We start from the raw sequence: 19,433 nt of genomic DNA, 5'->3' as shown, positions 1-19,433 counted from the left end.
ATTAAAAGACAACAGCGGTAAGTTCTTGATATGAGGAGCCCCCGCCCCGCCAAAGAGGGCTCCGGAAGTTCAGCTCAGAGTGTGAAGTCAAGTGTACAAAGAACACCACAAACGGCGTGAGTTACAACATGGCTCACAACAGCAGCTGGGGAAAGGGAGAGGGAGATTCTTCTGGTTGTTTGAGGACCAGGGATCCCCTGGGGCAGATATTGTGACTTAAGATATCCATCCACAGGCAGCAGGATCTCTACCTGTCTGGGGTTTAGCGTGAGCCCTGACCTAGATCCTGGACCAGTGATTGTTTGGAGTCTAGGCCTGGGAACCAACAGAGGCCCTGGCTGACAGGTTGTGCCAGCCTGAAAGGAAGGAGGGTGGTGGGAGGGCTGGACCCATGTTCATGTGGACTGACAGGGATAGAGATGTGGGAAGTAAAAGGGAGTGGTCAAGGCTGGGCCGAGGAGGATGAGTTCGGACTGAGATCACTAATGCTGTACTTGCCTCGGTGGCAACTGATATAGAAACAAGGGTTGGGGGGCTTCCCTGGTGGCGCAGTTGTTGAGAGTCCGCCTGCCGATACAGGGGACACGGGTTCGTGCCCCGGTCCGGGAAGATCCCACATGCCGCGGAGCGGCTGGGCCCGTGAGCCATGGCCGCTGAGCCTGCGCGTCCGGAGCCTGTGCTCCGCAACGGGAGAGGCCACAACAGTGAGAGGCCCGCGTACCGCAAAAAAAAAAAAAAAAAAAAGAAAAGAAAAAGAAACAAGGGTTGGGCTAAGACTGTAGATGGCATGTCAGTGGCCCTGGCCATTAGGAGCTGAGTAATAGAAGTCTTTGGGAGCACAGAGGCCATTTTTATGAATCTGGAGGGACCTATTTTCCTTATTTTATCTCTCTACCAGAGTTGTTTGACAAATGCCTTTAGTAATTACAGGTCTTTTCTATGTCTAGGCTTCAGATCTGGCCCTTCCTCTATGATCAGACAGGAGGTTATGAAACCAGGAACTATATTTGTTGTAGTGATCTTCTTGAGGACGTTGGCAATGACATATCTCTTTCCATTTGTTAGAGTTATCTGATAAATTCTTTCAAAGAAAAGTATGACTTCAGAGGGGGTACCAGCCCCTAATGGTCCTATTTACCTTGCATTTACGGATGCTCCTAACACATACGTTCGTTCATTCTTTGCAAATCCCAAATCCACTAAGCTCCCCTTTCTTATCGAAGATCCTCTCATTTGAAGCCCAGAAAAAGTAGAAACAATTTGAGCCCAATTAATTATATAGCATTGGATTTCCAGTTCCCACGACTTTCCACTGGACATGATGTTAGATGGTATTGCTGCATTTCCACCCCTTCAAAGCATTTTGAACATAAATAACTACAGTTATTTCCATCGAGGAAAACAGCTTGCTAAATTCATCTCCATGTACTTAGAATTCTAAGTTCCTCACTTGCCAGTAAGTTATTAAAATTCACTCATTTTTAAATAGACTTCCACCTTCCTAAGAGGCTTCTATATATCCTGTCATTACTTTTCTGCTGCTTTCCACAACGGGTAGATAACTGATTTGATGGGAGAAATTAATTTGACATTTTATCCTTAATCAGAACGTTAAATATCCTCCTAACCATAGTCTTAGTCATTTGTGTCTTGTCATCATACAACGATTGCACTTTCTTCTCTAGATCCATAGTTAAAGTTTGAAATTGAAGGTACACGAGAGATGAGGACCTCATTTTAGAAACTCATTTGCTATATCGATCTAGGAAAGATGGAGCTTGCTCCCTCCTGTCCAGAGACTCAGAGACCCTTGGGTGTCACCAAGGGAACTGCGCTAGAGACAGGAAAAGTGCAGGATGATTTTATTTTAAAAAACAAACAGAAGCAAAACCTCTGCTTTTCTGGGATATAGCTGGCATTTATGGAAACACGCCCCCACTTCTGAAGAATTCTGCTGTGGGACTTGAAGATAATCTTCGAAGGTGACCATGTCATATAAGTCTGAGTTTCGAGCACGCAACAGCTAAAATTACCTGAAGGAACAAAGGTCTTCTGGGGAGTGGGAGAGGGTGAGGGAAACTGGAAGGTGGGGCAGGGCTGGGTCAGGAGCAGACCAAGCCCACAAGCCTCAGTTTGCTCCTGTTTTCAGTTATCAGCCACCATTATCTATCTTCACCAGCGGTGAATGGAAGAGGCAGTGCAGCAGAGGTGCGCCCGGGGCGAACGGAGTGCCGCCCCAAAGTGCAAGTCAGAATTCAGTGAGTGTCCTGGGGGATAGTCTGAGACTAGACTGCTCTTTAATAGAAGTTGTCCCCCTTTCCGCATCTGCCCCCATGGCCCCTTGTCAAGCTCAAAACTTGTCCTCAGGTTCTGATTGACTTGAAAGTGGTTTTGCAAATACATCTCTGTTTCTTTCTGTGGACAGGAGCTTAGAATTACTTAGCCCAGTCTCTCATTTGATAGATTAAAAGAATTAAGCACAAAGAAGTTCAATGACTTGCCCAAGGTCACTTCTTGTTGAGTTTAGAAGCACCATCTTTGTACTATGAAAACCATCTCCAACATTTCCTAGATTATACACGTATTTTTTAAACTTGTGTTGAACTTGGACATAGAATGTCTTATGGCTGCCTGACACCTTTTGAAGACAGTTTTAATATTTGAAGAATTTTGACTAACGATTCCCCATCCATAATCTCTCTAGCCAAAAAGGACTCTTCCCACCTTCTCTGCAGTAAGACACAGGCACTGGTGCCACCAATCAGAGGGCCTCACCTAAGACTGATTCAGAAGGAAATGAAATAAGTTCCTCATTCTGCTGCAACTGTGGCTTCAGAGCCAGCTGGCTTGAGGAGGCTGTGGTGGTCTCAAGGTTGGGTTCCTGACAGAGGCACAGCACTGATGTGGCATCGGTGGCAACTGCAGTGATGTCAAGTCCCTGGTATTCAGGTCAGAGCAACCTGGAACATTTGGGTTCCGTGGTGACAACAGTCAAGCCAGTGTTGTGTTTTGGTGTGGGCAACGTAACGTACCTGGAGCTTTAGCCTCTAGCCCGGTTCTCCAGCCTTCCAAGGTTCTAGGAGCTCCCTAATAACCTTTTATAAAGTCATTTTTTGCTTAAGCTAACTCCATGGGTCCCAGTATTTGTAAATGTTATTGGCAAGGTGAACGAGCAGGATGAAATCAGAAAAACACCTTTGTTGTTCCCTCACCCCATTCCCTATTCCAATGCCCTGCCCTGCCTCTGGATGAAATTCCTCTTAGATGATAAAAGCCCTCTGTTCCCCTTCGGTCACAAGAACAGTCTCATGTTAGTGATTATTGGTCCAGTCCAATATGGTAATAACAATTCTGGAATCTCTTCTTAGTGAAAGCTTCTTCCCTCTCCAGCTTGGGTGTTGGCTTTATCCTGGAAGCATTTATCAGAGGAGGGAGCGTGGTCCTCTTCTCTCTCCTTCCCCCTCCAGGGCTTCTCCTTTCCCTCTTACAAGGCTGCCTCTACTCCTCCAGAATTAAAAGGAGCAGGAGGGAGGAGAGACAGAGGTGGGAGAGCACTCACAGGGCCAGCACAGATGCACCTGGTCTTGGCTTCCTCTGGCCATGGCCCATGTTTAAAGAGATCGTGTATTCAAAAGGTCTAGTACAGCATACGGCAGATGCTTAATAAATATTTATATTTATTTTCATTAGGTGTACATTTGATATTTCCACTCTATTAGACAGTAAAAAGAAGAAGGGACTATGCCTAGTCTTTGTACAATTGTCACCTATTTTATCATGATGTATCCTGTTAAGCTCCATCATTACTGAGATACTGATAAAGTCATCAAGGTTTAAGCCTCCTAAAAGACCACACTCTGGGGGTTTCCTTGGTGGCGCAGTGGTTGAGAGTCCAGCTGCCGATGCAGGGGATGCTGGTTCGTGCCCCGGTCCATGAGGATCCCATATGCCGTGGAACGGCTGGGCCCGTGAGCCATGGCCGCTGAGCCTGCGCGTCCGGAGCCTGTGCTCCGCAAAGGGAGAGGCCACGGCAGTGAGAGGCCCGCGTATGGCAAAAAAAAAAAAAAGATTACACTCTGGTTATTTGTGCACATGTGGTGATCCTACTGCAAGCACAAGCTTTCTAAGCCGGGGGCATATTGTGGGAGATAGATGGCTTTCCACCAAAGACCCTGATTCCCCTTCAGTAGAGCTATCACTAGAAGGTTGCTTCCCAGCCAGCTCCAACATTTCCTAGACGCCCTTGTGTTTAGATGGGGCCATGTGACTGAGTTCTGGCTAATGGAATGTGGATAGAAGTGTTGTTTGACATTTCCAGGCCTGGCCCATAAAACCTTTGCACGCTCTCTCTGCCCTCTTGGCTTCCCAGATGTTGGTGTTAGGGTTAGCTTGGAAATCATGTGTTGACGATGGCAGAGCCTCCATCAGCCTCAATTCTGTGGAGCAGAACTCTCTGCTTCCAACTGGACTTTACATAAAAAAGAAATAAACTTCTACTATGTTAAGTCAAGGGTCAGCAACTTTTTCTATAAAGGGCCAGATAGTAAATATTTAGGCTTTGAAAGCTGTATGGTCTCTATTGCAACTACTCAACTCTGCCATCTTAGTGTGAAAGCAGCCATAGGTGACACATAAATGAATGACACATCTATATTCCAATAAAACTTCTTTTTTTTTTTTTTTACAAAAACAGATAGCAGTCTGGTAACTGTGGGTGGTAGTTTCTGACCCCTTTATTAAGCCACTACAATTTTGGATTTTATCTGTTAGAACAGAATACTACATTAATCAATTCACTTTCTTATTCAATCTTGTGTCAGCACTACTCAGGGTGATGCAAGGCACAGAGTAGATACTCAGTGATGAGTGAATGGAGAGACTCGAAGCACAGAGTCCGGAGTTTCAACAACTGTCTGGGACAGAAGATCATGCCTCAGGCCTGAACATGGCCAGGAACTTAGTCTGAGTTCCTTGCATAAAGCTGGGAGACACAAAATGTTGGATAAGAAAGCTCCCACTACTGTCCCTCCGTTGTCTTCAAGACTGGGTCCAGTTCTCCCACCTTGGCATTGAGGGATTTCTGACTCTGGCTTCTGCTCTTATCTCCATCTTCTTTTTCCACTGCTCCTTCTTCTTTGTGTCTGAGCCCCAGGAATACCAAACCAAGTTCCCTAAATGTTTGGCAATTTTACACATGCCATTTCCCCTGTCAGGAATGTCATTCTCCTTCTTGTTTCCCTAGCTTAACTCCTCCATCTCCTCTTATCCCACCTAGACTAGGAGGTGATAGTCGTTGATGTGCTTATCGTCCATATGGCCACAAATCCAGCTCATCCTTCAGTTACAGCACTTATCACGTTCCGACGTGTCGATATACCTGTCTACGTACCTGGTTGGGTGCATCCTGAGGTCAGGGACCACTTTGTTTTCCATACCCCCAAACCCTATGGCATACTTGGCACTTACTTGGTTCTCAGTAGAATCTGGTGAAAGAGTCAGTGAATTAATATGAATCCCAGCCTTAACGAGTACAGCAATAACTACATATGTTGAAGAGTTGTTTTACTCTTGGCATTTACAGATATTTGATTCAAAAACACTACCAACTAAAAATGATATATCATGGATAACATAATAACTTACATTGGATTTACATTTCCAGTAGCTGGTAAAGAATGTCCATTCCTTCTGCCTCTGCAACAAAACCACCCTTGGTTGCACATGAGCCCAGAGCAACTGAGGTGCTCAAGATTGCCCAGCACAGAACAAAAAGGCTAAAGTCTTATTAAACACTTTGGGCTCTGCTGATGGCGCATGGATCCTCTAAAAAAATACACAACTCTGTGACCCAGATTTTCCAGAAAAGTCCCACTTTCAAGTGTTTGTTCCATTTTTCCCACAAATAAGCATATATTTTTCAAGCCATATGTCTCTATTTTGTTTAAGAAAACATGACTGCTGTTAAATATCCAACTCCAGCCCCAAAAGGTACATTAAGTTCATGATGAACAGCCTTATAGTTAACCCAGCATCTCACCTAAAGACGTTTTTTGAATTTACGCCTATTGAAAAAATTTAGAAATGTCACAGTACATAAATTTTTTAAAAGTCTCCATCTGACTATATATAAAACTTGGCTACAATTTTTAACATTGTGCTAGTAAAGCTGAGTGAAATGTATTCCTTACATTTGGAGCTTTTGAACCGGCTTTGCCTTTTGGCCAATTTGGCATCCATTGGGCTAGTCTTTTGCCTCTGACTCAAAATCATAATGGAAACTTTGACCTCACGTCTAGCAAGAAGGATAGGAGCAGGCCTTAAAACTGAGGTATCCCCACCCCAAATGCAACCACAGTGTTTCCAGTGCTTACCTGGTGGGAGCCCCAGGGCAGCCTGACTTGTCACCAGGGGAAGGGAAGACCTGGAATATTTGGGGTGGGGGGGGAAGAGATGGTGACTTTTGTTTGTTTGACTGACTGCTGCTTGCGCCCAGGAAGAGCCAAAAGCAGAAGAGAAGGAAGCAAAAATAGCCTCTGATAAGGACCTAGATCCAGAGGGGAAACCACTCAGGAACAGAACTGAGGTTTGGAGACGGTCCTACCCACCCCTCTTCCTTTCACACACACCCTCGCTTCCTCTTCCCAGGGCCATCCAGCCTGTGAACCCCCTCCCTGCTTGTCTGGGCACTCCTGGTCCAGCACTTGTCATCCTCAATGCCGGACACATGCTTGGCAGGGTAGGTGAAAGATGGGCAGGTGGAGTAGCCTTGGAGCTCAACTCAGGAGGCCTTCACCACTCACCTCCGTAATCCCTTTTACGAGGGGTTGAGCTAACGGTTTGGAGCAGGTGGGAACTAAGGAGAACGGGTCCTTACCTGAACAGATTGCAGGATGGATGAAGGGACAGATATTTAGTTGAACCACAGGAAGTTGCCAGTTATCTAGACAGATAAATAGATAATTTAGGTATGATAGATGGTGGATAACAATATGTACACCTAGGTGTACATAGATAGATATAGATATAAAAGCAGATAGTGATAGAGATGGCAAGTTAGGAATATACAGATCAATTACAATATGTATTTTAACTGTACATCAGTTATTTGAGGCACATATTTGCTTCTTTCTAGAAGGAAAGGATGGTCTGAGGGATATCAAGGACAAAAGAACAAGATGTGCAGACATCTATGGGAGCAGTGTCAGCCCTGGTAACAGCCAACCCATGCCACAAACCCTATTCCTAACCTGCTCCCACCTCGACAATTACAGTAAAATCCCCAGCAGAACAGAACTGTCAGAAATTGAACTCTACGAAATTGTACACACCACTTAGGTACAAATGAGATATTTTGTTTTAAGATAATCCATAAGTGCATCTTAGGGTTTTGTAAAATAGCTCATAAACTATGATTTATACACTGACTTGAGCTAATCTGCCCCCATGGACTCACAGTTATTATTTATCACTTTCTCCCAAACTGAAATATAAGTATTCCGGACCATTAGTTATTGATCACAGTCCTCTCTTACACCAAAGGGGACAGATGGAATCACAGTCAGGGTCACCTTCATACTGTTAATGCTAAGTTAGAGAACAAGGCTTTCCATTACTTCATCTTTAAATGGAAGGTAACTGGCAGAGTAGAGCTGACCTGATGTGCCCAGCAAGTTTCAGGTCAAACGTCTTCAACCCAGAACAGAGACATGGCAAGCCTTGCTCACTAGAGACTAGAAAGGTCATTTGAGCCCACCTAAGTGTAGGTGGCCCAAGGGGAAGAGACAGGGGACACTGCTTTGCCTTTGTAAGCCCCCATTGGTAATGTGGACCAATCAGTTTATCTACTCCTCAGCCTATAGGGAAAAGTGAATAAGGAAGCAGAGCGAAGGGTGTGTGTTTCCCCACCGACACTTTTGAAAGGGCTGAGTTCTACAAAGTGTCCTCTTTTATGAGCAGAAGCAACAATGTGTAGAGAAAGGTCCTTCCTGCAAAAGTCTGTGAAGCCAATGGAGCTCCTTGGGAGCTGATGGGGAAATAGTGATTTGTAACTCTTGTTATGACCCTTCTTCTACATATACACATATAGATAGCTTGGAAATACCAATCCATATTTTGGAGGCCCTACTGAAGGGATTCCAATATTGTAAATTCCCTTGCTCCCCCAATGGGTGTGAGGCTTTCCACTTCTCAGGTCCAGGCATGGCTCCTTACCATGGTGGCCAAATGCTTCCTGGCTGGGGCTGTGGCATACTGATTGCCCCTTCATGAGCCTTGGGATACCCACCAGGGGAGAGCTGGGGAAACTACTTTGCCCGGTTGGAGCCCCAGATGGACGACTAAGGCCCCAAAATGTCAGGCCAAGAGAGCCTCCCCAGTTCTGTGGGTAGCACACTTTAAACTCTCTTGAGAAATGTCATGAGTGTGTCCCGGAAGCCTGTTTGGAAGGTGACACTTATGGACACTAACTTGTTTCCAGAATCAGAAAGGAGATCCATGGCAGAAATCTCCCCCCACCCCCCAATCCCCAGATATCTAAGGAAAATTTCCTTGACGCAGGACTCAAATGACAGAATAGGTGATCGGGCAGGCCGTGAAACCCATAGGCGGGACCCTGTAGACTTAGTGCAGAAATGAAGAATTTCTGAGACAGAAAAGAAAAAAAAACAAAAAATAAAATAGCAACAGACTCAGAGGCTTACTTCTGTGACTGTGGAAGAACCCTTGAAGACCCTGCTGAGTATCTGAGTATGTGGAGAGCAGCAGTGATCTGCATGTTAAATTCCTAAACACCCCAAAAGGCAGGAAAAGAAAACTTCAGCACGCGCACTGATGATGAGAAAACCCCCGCAGAGGGCACAGGAGCAAGGAACTATTACAGCAAGGAGTGAAATAATATAATGGCTCCAGGATAATCAGAGATATGAGTTTTGTTTGTTGGATGATTTTGTTTTGTCTTTAAACCCCTGAGAGGTTGAAGCTGCAGATAAGAGAGAAGAAATTTCAAGGAATGAGGTGCCTAGAGGGGTGGGAGTGAATGAGATCCCAAGTGGGTAAGGAAGGAGTTTCCTGGAGAGGGAAGACACACGCACCTCCTTCACTCTTGTGTGGGCTTTCGGGGAGGAATAGAAGCAATGCAAGTAAGTTTTAGACCAGAGTGGGGAAAGGTGATGAGTACCATCTTGTTGAAACCATGCAACTCAGATTGGGACTTGAACCTACAGTCTTTTAATTGATATCACATTCCTGGTCTCAGGACATTTTTTTTTTTTAAACATCTTTATTGGAGTATAATTACTTTACAATGTTGTGTTAGTTTCTGCTGTATAACAAAGTGAATCAGTTATACGCATACATATATCCCCTTATCCCCTCCCTCTTGCGCCTCTCAGGACTTAATAAAGCTCAGGTTCTTGATATCTCGTTGCAAAAAGAAGTCAGTGAGAGACAAAGTGATAGGTAAGAAGCAGATTTATTTAGAGAGAAACACACTCCACAGACAAGAGTGAGGGCCATCTCAGAAGGTGAGAGGCCCGAAATATGGCATGGTTAGTTTTTATGGGCTGCATAATTTCATAGGTTAATGAGTGGGAGGATTATTCCAACTATTTTGGGGAAGGGGCGGGGATTTCCAGGAATTGGGCCACTCCCCACTTTTTTTTAAAAATTAATTTATTAATTTATTTATTTTTGGCTGCGTTGGGTCTTCGTTGCTGCGGGCAGGCTTTCTCTAGTTGTGGCAAGTGGGGCTACTCTTCTTTGCAGTGTGCAGGCTTCTCATTGGGTGGTTTCTCTTGTTGTGGAGCACGGGCTCTAGGCGCGCAGTAGTTGTGGCTCGCAGGCTGAGTTGCTCCATGGCATGTGGGATCTTCCCAGACCAGGGATCGAACCCATGTCCCCTGCACTGGCAGGCGGATTCTTAACCACTGTGCCACCAGGGAAGTCCCCCACTTTTTGATCTTTGATGGTCAGCCTTGGAACTGTCCTGGTGCTGGTGGGTGTGTCATTTAGCATATGCTAATGTAGTACAATGAGCATATAATGAGGCTCAAGGTCCCCTGGAAGTCAAATCTTCCACCATCTTGCACCTAGCCGGTTCTAACTAGTTTTTGTCATGACCTAGAGCTACGTCATTCTCTTAAAGGTTGTGCCCTGTCCCCTTCCCTCCTGTTTCATTATTGCCATTGTTCTCTCTGTGAAGTGTGCAGCAAGGTCCTTGCTCAGAGTGAATAAAAGTGAAGCTGTAAGGAAAGAGTGGTGGCAGTTTTCAAAAGCCATCGGGGAAAACTGGGGGCCTGGGCCAGCCATGGAGGCGTGTGAGGGAAGGTTCACGGCTCGGTGTTGATGAAGTTGGTGGAGCTGGTGGTATGAATTCTGAGGAGGATGTGGGTGAGGACTGGAGTGTAAGAGCCACTTGACTGGAAGGGCACCCCCTGTGTGGTGTGAAGCTGGGGGTCTGTCTGAGCCACCTCCCCCTTGAGGGACCCAGATTTCTCCAGCTTCCTTTGCTCCCTGATAGGAACGTGTTTATGAAAGAGGCCATAACCTTGCAGTGGTGACAAGGCTCAGAGCGGCACATGTTGAGGGGAGCTGGAACCACCAAGACCACTGGGACCCAGAAGCTAGAGGGTCAGGAAACAGAGGGAGCCTCACAGAAAAATAGAGGGGGCAGGGGTGGGGGCTATTAATCCAACCCGTTATTTAATAGCTGAGAAAAATGAAGACCAGAGAAGGTAAGACAGTGGCAGAGGAGGGACTCTTAGCAGATCATCCATTCCTCATCCAGGTTGTTTCCATGGCTCCCAGGCAGGGAGGTGGGGAGGGAGACATCTAAGAGGAGGTGAGTCTCCTCTAGGAGCCACTAACCACGTGAGGGATAGGCTCTTGGGTGTGCTCCTGGGAGACTGGGCAAGACATTTAATTACCACCTCCCTAACTCCCCAGGCAAAGACTTTTTTCCGGCATCTCAGGATGAAACAGGAGGGAAGGGGGCAGGGCACAACTTTTGAAAGAATGATATAGCCTAAGGACGTGACATAAACTGATTAGAACCAAATGGGTCCAAGATAGTGGACAAGTGGCAGACTTCCACTAGCTCTTGAGCCTCAGTATACGGTCACTGTGACACACCAGCAAGCTAAATGACACACCCACAGGCGCCATGACAGTTCCAAGGCCGGCCATAAGGATCAAAAAGTGGGCGGTGGCCCAATTCCTGGAAATCCCCGCCCCTTCCCCAAAGAGCTGGAATACTCCTCCCACTCATTAGCCTATGAAATTACCCACCCCTGTAAGAACTGACAACCCCATACCTGGTGCCTTTCTCGCCTTCTGAGATGGCCCACACTCTGCCTGTGGAGTGTGTTTCTGTCTAAATAAATCCACTTCTTACCTATCACTTTGCCTCTCACTGAATTCCTTCTGTGCTGAGACACAAAGAACCTGAGCCTCAGTAAGTCTAGACACCAGGTGAGTAATTCTAATTAAAAGACCGTGGGTTCGAGTCCCAAGCAGGGATTTGGCCAGGTTTGAGTCCCGGCACGTGGGCTCAGGTCCCAATCAGAGTTACACGGTTTCAGTTGAGGGCTGGTGACATGCGCAGAGGAAGGATCTCCTGAGGAAGGGGTAGTGGTGAGGAGATAGACCACTGATGCAGGGATAGCATTTGCAGGCAAAGCAGCTGCTCATACTTGCCATCTTCACAAGGAAGCTGAGGTTAAGAGTTTCAAAACAAGTTCATTGCCAGTAAAAAAAAAAGAAAAAAAAATCAATCAAGACTTCAGCTCAGCAACTGCTCAGCAGCAACTCTGTCTCCCCACCTCCATACCCTACGCTAGATTTGTCTTAGTTTTCACCTACAACACCTCCTAGAGGCCTGGCCTTCATTCTCCTAGCCAATCACCATCTGGTTCCCAGGGCGAAATGCAATATCCAAACCCAGAGCAACAGCCTCCGGTCCTGGTGGTGGATATCAGAGCCTCAAGGAAAGGCCGGCCACCACAACGTTCTCCCCAGTGATGTAGCTGGCGTCTGGACAGCACAGGAAGGACAGAGTCCCCACGGTCCTCTGGCTGCCCTGCCCTGCATGGAGGGGGGACAGAACTGCAGTCTCGATGCCTGTGCTAATGAACTCTGACCTCTGTCTCCCTGCTGACCTGGCTGGAGGGCCCAGCATACCTCCATCCCTGTTTCCCACCTCCCAGGCTCCTCCTGTCCTCCAGCTCCCGGCTCCCAGGCTGTGCAACCCCAGACTCGTTGAGAGGAATTTCTGATAAGCCAGGATGCAATCAGAGTCCTGTCTCCTCTGGGGACCCCACCTGCCTCTGTGATCCACAGAGATTTTTAAAAGAGTTTTGCACAGCCAGATTATATTCAACCTGAAAAAATTCAGAGAGTCAGTGCTCGATAGGATTGTGAAAGGCAAAAGCCTGGCTACTCTTGCCAGATGTGTGCCTTTTGGCGAAGATGACCCTGCTTAGGGCCCGGGGCTGGGGATTCCACTGGATCTTCTCACAGAAGCCAGAGCCCTGATTCTGCTACAGAGGAGTGAGAGGCTGCTGTTCTCAGAGCCCCGAGCGGCTTGCCCAGCCAGGGAAAGCACAGGGTGGTTGGCATGGGAACTGCAGGCAGCTGCTGAATCCTCACCACTCCGCTGAAGTCAGTCTTGACAAGTCCTGGAGACACACCATGCGCTCGGATGCCCTTATGCGGCCAGCTCCACAGCCAAGGACTTGGTAAGTCCCAGTGGGGCAGTTTGCTGGTGGTACTGGTCCAGCATCTAAGAAGGAAAAAGAAACAGTAAAAGTACACTGCCAGTGAGGGGAGGAGCTCTTGCTGAACCTCCAGCGCTGTGGAGGATAAACCTGCTCTCCCTTAGACCCAACTCAGACGCGCCTCCCACTCTACCCCTGGGAATTACCAAGGAACAAAATTGAAGCAGGAGCAGGATGAAGCCCGGGCTTAAAGAAAGGTCAGGAAGGCAGAAGCTATGTTGGTCTGTGCTCGACCCAGAGAGAAAAGCTTAGGTGCGAGGTCAGGGAATGGGACTGAAGAGACCCAAGGCCAGACCCCTGCTGTACCATGACTTGGTCGACCTTGGGCAAGTCACTTAAGATCTCTAGGTCTCAATTTCCTCATCTGCTATGTGGTTTATAAGCGCTGCCTGTCGATAGTCACAGGAATGCCATGTCTCTACTGCCCCCTGGTGTGAGTTTTTAAAAGAACTCTCCTTTGAGCCCATACAGCCCCTCTGGTGCCAGACTTGGTGAATGCATGTTCAAGACACCCCTTTCCTTCAGGAGAATAGAGTACCTCTCCAGGGTGCGTGGCTTGGCGAGCAGAGCATAGACTGGATTTCAGCTCCCACTTGTCCCTGTCCCTGGACCTGGTGCCTTTGCACAGTGAACAACCTGTACAACCGTCCACGGCAGCCCTGGGGGTGTGGGGTTTGAATGAGATAAAGGCAATGAGTGTGATTTTAAGTGTGGACCAGAGAGATGTTCAGTGTTTGTGCACTTGGATATTTTTATTACACAGGATCAATATTCACTTCCCCAACACCCTGGCATCCATTCCACTGCCCCCTTCCAAAGCTCCCCACTCACTGTGTGGAGGTACATAGACAGCAGCAGTGGCAATGAGCACCGCAGAGCCTCCCCTGTAAGGAAACAGACAGGTGTGATGAGGTAAAAGGTGAGCACAAATGTGAAGCAGATGCTGCCAGAAAATGGGCTTCTGACGAGGAGACAGAACTGAGCTATAATGGGAGAAGAAGGGAAATTGGGGATGGGGCCAGGGTCTCGGGGGAGAAGTAAAATCTTTTGGGCCTGAGAGGGTGCTGACACAGCCTCCCCTGCTGGGAAAGCCCAGGACTCCCTGGAACCAGTCACAGGGGCAGGGCCAATCAGTAGCTGGGTCTCTGGAGAACAGAGCTGGGAGCCTGGAGGCAGCCGTCAGGGTGAGGTCGGTGCAGCCCAGGGGACAGCCACTCCCATAGGAGAGAAATGCGTTTAGAGTCAGCTGAGTTTCAAATCTAGAACTGTTTCTGATTCAGACAAGAAGAGGTGAAAAGCAAAGAGGGGAAAACTTGGCTACCAGAGGCATGCAGGGGAGGGACTGAAGGGGCTTCCTCTGGCCTCTTTGGAGGGGTTTGGCTCTCTGGGTTACACTACCAGGCCCTGGGCCTGGCATCTGGCCTGCCATTCTCAGGGGACACAGCCTGTCAGGGGTGATTGGGGCTCTTCTGTGGGTTTGGAATTTGCCGACCACATTCCTTCCAGACAGTCCCTTTCGCTGTGTTGGCCACATCCCCGGGGACAAAGTAGCCTGCAGACGTGGTTCAGGAGGCGACGGGGACAGACCCTGGCAGCCAGAGCACACTCCTTCTACCTCCTCTCCTTGGGATATTCCACTGAGGGCTCCTTCCCCAAGTGTCCCCTTGGTGTAGAGGACAGCAAGGCCGAGTCCCCCCAACTCCACGGACCCTCCCTGCCCTCCCCCCTTTTCTCCACGAGGGGCAGCAGCCGGCTCAGCAGCACAGCCGGGACCTCACGTTCACGACCAGGATCTGCAATCAGAACAGGGTGGGGAAGCAGCCACCTCCGCTCCCTGGAGTCCCATGGGGAGGAGCTGGGGGTGTGGGTGCTCTTCTCCCAGAGTGCGGAGGAGGGGTCTGAGGGACCTGCTCGCACTTGGCTCACGAACCCTTCACTGTCATTCACGCCAGACTCTCCTCATGGCACGTCACCCTCCAGAGAACCAGGTCAGTGAAAACAGTTATCAGGAAAGGACATTGGGAAAGCTGGGGTGTTAGTGCCTGCTTTAATGAGGAGAGGTGAGAATTTGCACAAGGTAAACAACGGTGCTGTTTTTAGGGGCAGATGCGGAAATCTGACTTTCCTAGAAGAGCCTGAGGCTGGGCAAGGGAGGGAGGGAGAGGAACTTGGCTGGGAGAGCCAGGGAATGTGAGAACCAAAGAGAGAAAGTGGGGCAGGGTCTGCAAGGAGAGGAAGCAAGGGGTGGTCAGCGGAGGAAGACTCGACAAGGAGGAAAGAGGGAACGGCTCTACCTGATCGCAGGACCCACCTCTGCGCACATCGGGGGAGGGGTCAGGATGGTGCCCTCAGAACAGCAGGGGCAGGGAGTCTGCAGAGGCAGCAGGAGTCCCTGCTGTGCTTAGTGTGTTCCATCTGGGATGCCGGGCAAGGGTCCCTTTTCTCAGCCGTGTCTGAGGACAGGTGAGGTGTCCCTGGGACAGCCAGACTGGAGGGATCAGAACGGGTGCCAGTGAGTCGAGACTACAACAACCTCAGGCTTCTGAGCCAGGAGAGAGGATCTGGCCCTGAGCGGGTGTGTCCCGTCACACCTTGCGCTTGGAGGAAGGCTGAAGTAGAGAAGGTCTGCAGCATCATTGGCCACCGGGGCAGATTGACCCAGGTGTGCTCTACCCGTTGGGACTGGGGGCTGCGGTTCCAAGGAACAGGGGGCAGCTGGGAACACGTGCAGGTGTGTGAGTAGACTTGGGAGACGGAGAGAACCTCACAGCTCCATGCTCCCCGGGCCTCACCTTGTCCCCCACCAGCTTACCGGCCCCCAGGGTGCTCCCCACCAGGGGGTTGACTGCAGCACTCACACCAGGAATTTGATGCCCCCAGGACTCTAGGGCCTGGGGGGAGACAGAGGCAGCACAGAGGGTGAGGAAGAGACGAAACTGTGAATCAGAAACCTCCTCCCTTTAAGTCCCATGTACCTGGTGCCTCTTCTCTGGAAAACATAGCTGGCTGATTCCCACTGTCCTTTAAGGCTCTTCAAAAACAACCTTTTCCCTGTGAGCCCCCAAGAAGAGTACCCACTCCCACAGTGACCACGATGGGGTCCCCAGCCTGGCATCTCCCCTGCTCCGGTCCACAGACCAGCCCCTGTCATGGGCATTGTCCCAGCTTCACCAGGCTTCGGGCATCTGTACCCTGCAGGGACCTGCCAGGGGCAGAGTCACAGTCCTCCTTAAGAATGTGGGTTTGGGGGCTTCCCTGGCGGCGCAGTGGTTGAGAGTCCGCCTGCCAAGGCAGGGGACACGGGTTCGTGCTCCGGTCTGGGAAGATCCCTCATGCCGCAGAGCGGCTGGGCCTGTGAGCCATGGCCGCTGAGCCTGCGCGTCCGGAGCCTGTGCTCCACAATGGGAGAGGCCACAACAGTGAAAGGCCCGTGTACCGCAAAAAAAAAAAAGAATGTGGGTTTTGGAGTGAGGCAGAGCTCGGTTCAGAATCATCCCTGACACTTAAGGTCTGTTTCCCACCGTAAAGCTGTTATAACAACATTGAGCGCCTCACACACTAATGTGATGGGGTGTTGGTATATGTCTGGCACTGGGAAATATCCAAAATTATCTTAAGGAGTGTTTTGACTTCCCTAGGCTGGGTCTGTGTGTTCTGATCTCTGCACCTGTATCACCCCCATCCCTGACCCCTCAGCATGGACAACAGCCACTCCCACTTCTCAGCCTTCCCCACGTGGCACACAGTGCCCGTCATGTTCAACCGCTCCCCCTGCAGCACCGCCACCACCCAGTCCACGTTCTGCTGCTTCCAGATGCTGACCACCACGTGGGTCCCATCCTGGGCCAGACGCCAAGGTATGGTGAAGCTGATCCCGCAGCAGAGATGGCTGTGATGGCTTCAGCCCCTTCCCTACCTCCACCTGGGAGCCTGATCATGAGACATAAAATGTATTCCCCAGTGTCCCAGACTCCAAATCTGTCTGAGAAAAAAAGAAACTAACTTTTACTGAGCACCTACTATGTGCTGAGCTTTCACAGTGTCCTAGCATCCATTCTATCATAAAGGCATTATTATCCAAGTATAATATTTTACAGAAGTGGTTAAGTCAAGTCACAAACTGCCCAGAGAAACAAATCTGGAGCCCGGATTCAAATCCACGTCTGAGTCCAAAGCACCTGCTCTTTCCAGCTTCTCACTCTGCCTCCTGGGAAATGGGAGTGTTTAATGACAGAAGCTCACTCTTGGAAAGATGATAGTTTCCAGAGCTGGGTAACAGGATAGTGGATTGGGCAGGGATGTGGGAGGAGGAAATTGACAGCAGATCCACTCTGTAATGGGGCTGCTACATCCCTTGGATGCATCCCAGTTGGGTACTCCCGTTACTCAGCTACATGTGGACTCGGTGACCACAGCCATTTTGGCAGCCAGTGCACAGCTCCTGTCTGCCCTACTGCCGTGCATTCTCATTGAGAGAGGGAGTGGCCCAATATGTATGCCATCTGTATGCTCTGGACTCCCAAATTTATGTCTCTAGCTCAGACCTCTCTCTCGAACCCCAGACTAGCGTATTTAAATGTCTACATTTTTACAAAATTATTTTATTGAAGTATAGCTGGTTTACAATGTTGTGTTCGTTTCTGGTGTACAGCGAGGTGATTCAGTTATATATATATAGTTTTTCCTAATCTTTTTCATTATAGTTTATTACAGGATAGTGAATATACTTCCCTGTGCTATACAGTTGAACCTTGTTGTTTATCCATTCTGGGTAATAGCTTGCATCTGCTAACCCCAAACTCCCAATCCATTCCTCCACCACACACCCTCCTTGGCAACCACAAGTCTGTTCTCTATGTCTGTGAGTCTATTTCTGTTTCGTAGGTAAGTTCATTTGTGTCATATTTTAGATTCCACATATAAGTGATATCATATGGCATTTGTCTTTCTCTTTCTGACTTACTTCACTTAGTATGAATCTCTAGGTCCATTCGTGTTGCTGTAAGTGGCATTATTTCATTCTTTCTTATAGCTGAGTAGTATCCCATTGTATATATGTACCACATCTTCTTTATCCATTCATCTGTCAATGGACATTTAGGTTGCTTCCATGTCCTGGCTATTGTGAATAGTGCTGCCATGAACATTAGGGTGCATGTATCTTTTCGAATTAGAGCTTTCTCCACATATATATGCCCAGGAGTGGGATTGCTGGATTATATGGCAACCTTATTTTTAGTCTTTTGAGGAAACTCCATACTGTTCTCCATAGTTGCACCATGGCTGCACCAACTTACATTCCCACCAACAATGTAGGAGGGTTCCATTTTCTCCACACCCTCTCCAGCATTTATGGTTTGTGGACTAAATGCCTATTTGACATCTCCACTGAGATACCTAGTAGATACCTCAAACTTAATACACCTGTGACAATTTTAAAACATGTCCGCAAACTCTGTGATATGCTTTCCTTCAGAAGCGGAGCCTAATTCCTCTGCCCTTCAACGTGGGCTGGTTTTAGTGCAGTGAAGGTGATGGTGTGTAACTCCGGGGACTAGGTCACAAAAAGGCACCGTGGCTTCCATCTTGGTTGCTCTCTCTTTCTCTCTTTCTTGGATCCCTTGCTCTGGGAGAGGCCAGCTACCAAGTTGTGAGAACACTCAGGTAGCTACAGAGAGGTCCATGTAGCCAGGAACTAAGCCTCCTACCAACAGCCATGTGAGTGCACCATCTTGGAAGTGGATCTTCCAGCCTCAGTTAAGCCCTCAAGCCCCTATTGACATCCTGACTGGAACCTTAGGAGAAACCCTAAACCAGAACCACAGCTAAACCACTCCTGACCCACAGAAACTGGGCTAATAAATGGTTGTCTTAAGTCACTAAATATTGGGGTATTGTGTTATGTAGCAATAGATAACTAATAAATATCAAAACTAAACTTCTCATATTTTCCCCAAACCTGCTCTAGCTTCCGCCTTCCCTCTCTCAGATGATGGTAACTCCATCCTTCCAATTGCCCACACTTAAGAGTTTGGAGTCATCCTTGATTTCCCTGTGTCATACTTCACATCCGATCTCTCAGAAAATCCTGTTGGTTCTAACTCACCATGTATCAAAATGTAACACTGTCACCACTTGCACTGCTACTACCCGGTGGGTGCCACTGTCATCTCTCTCCCTGTTTCCATCCTTGCCTGCCTAAAGTCTAACCTCAACACAGGAGTCTGAGTGAGCCTTTAAACATGTCAGCTGGAGCAGGTGTCTCCTCTACTTAAAAACTTGCAGTGACTCCCCATGTCATTCAGAGTGAAAGCCCATCTTAGTCCGTTCCGATTGCTGTAACAAAAATACAATAGGCTAGTAGCTTATAAACAACAGAATTGTAGAATTTAATTTCTAACCTTCTGGAGGCTGGGAAGTCCAAGATCAAGGTGCCGGCAAATTTGTTGTTTGGTAAAGGCCCACTTTCTGGTTCATAGACAGCTGCTTCTCACTATAGCCTCACTCAGTGGAAAGGGTAAGAGAGTTTTCTCAGGCCTCTTTTATAAGGGCACTAATCCCATTATTCATGAAGGCTCCACCCTCAGAACCTAAGCACTTCCCAAAGACCCCACCTCCAAATATCATCAACATGAGGTTTAGGATTTCAATATACGAATTTTG

General features: G+C 48.3%; 1 protein-coding gene across 1 annotated transcript in view; it reads right to left on the bottom strand.

Moving 5' to 3' along the window:
• LOC113622956 (dehydrogenase/reductase SDR family member 2, mitochondrial-like) overlaps window positions 1–19,433 on the bottom strand; it is a 162,890-nt gene that overhangs the window by 89,362 nt on the left and 54,095 nt on the right. The window contains 1 exon segment of the mRNA XM_027111723.1: window positions 14,489–14,543. Coding sequence (XP_026967524.1) covers window positions 14,489–14,543 — 55 coding nt within the window.

This window comes from Aethalodelphis obliquidens, unplaced genomic scaffold (assembly GCF_003676395.1).
Source record: "Aethalodelphis obliquidens isolate GAN/ISIS:26980383/991018 unplaced genomic scaffold, ASM367639v1 scaffold10, whole genome shotgun sequence".
NCBI lineage: Eukaryota > Metazoa > Chordata > Mammalia > Artiodactyla > Delphinidae > Aethalodelphis > Aethalodelphis obliquidens.
Note: the sequence above shows the minus strand (reverse complement) of the source record. Positions and strands in the feature narration are given on the sequence as shown.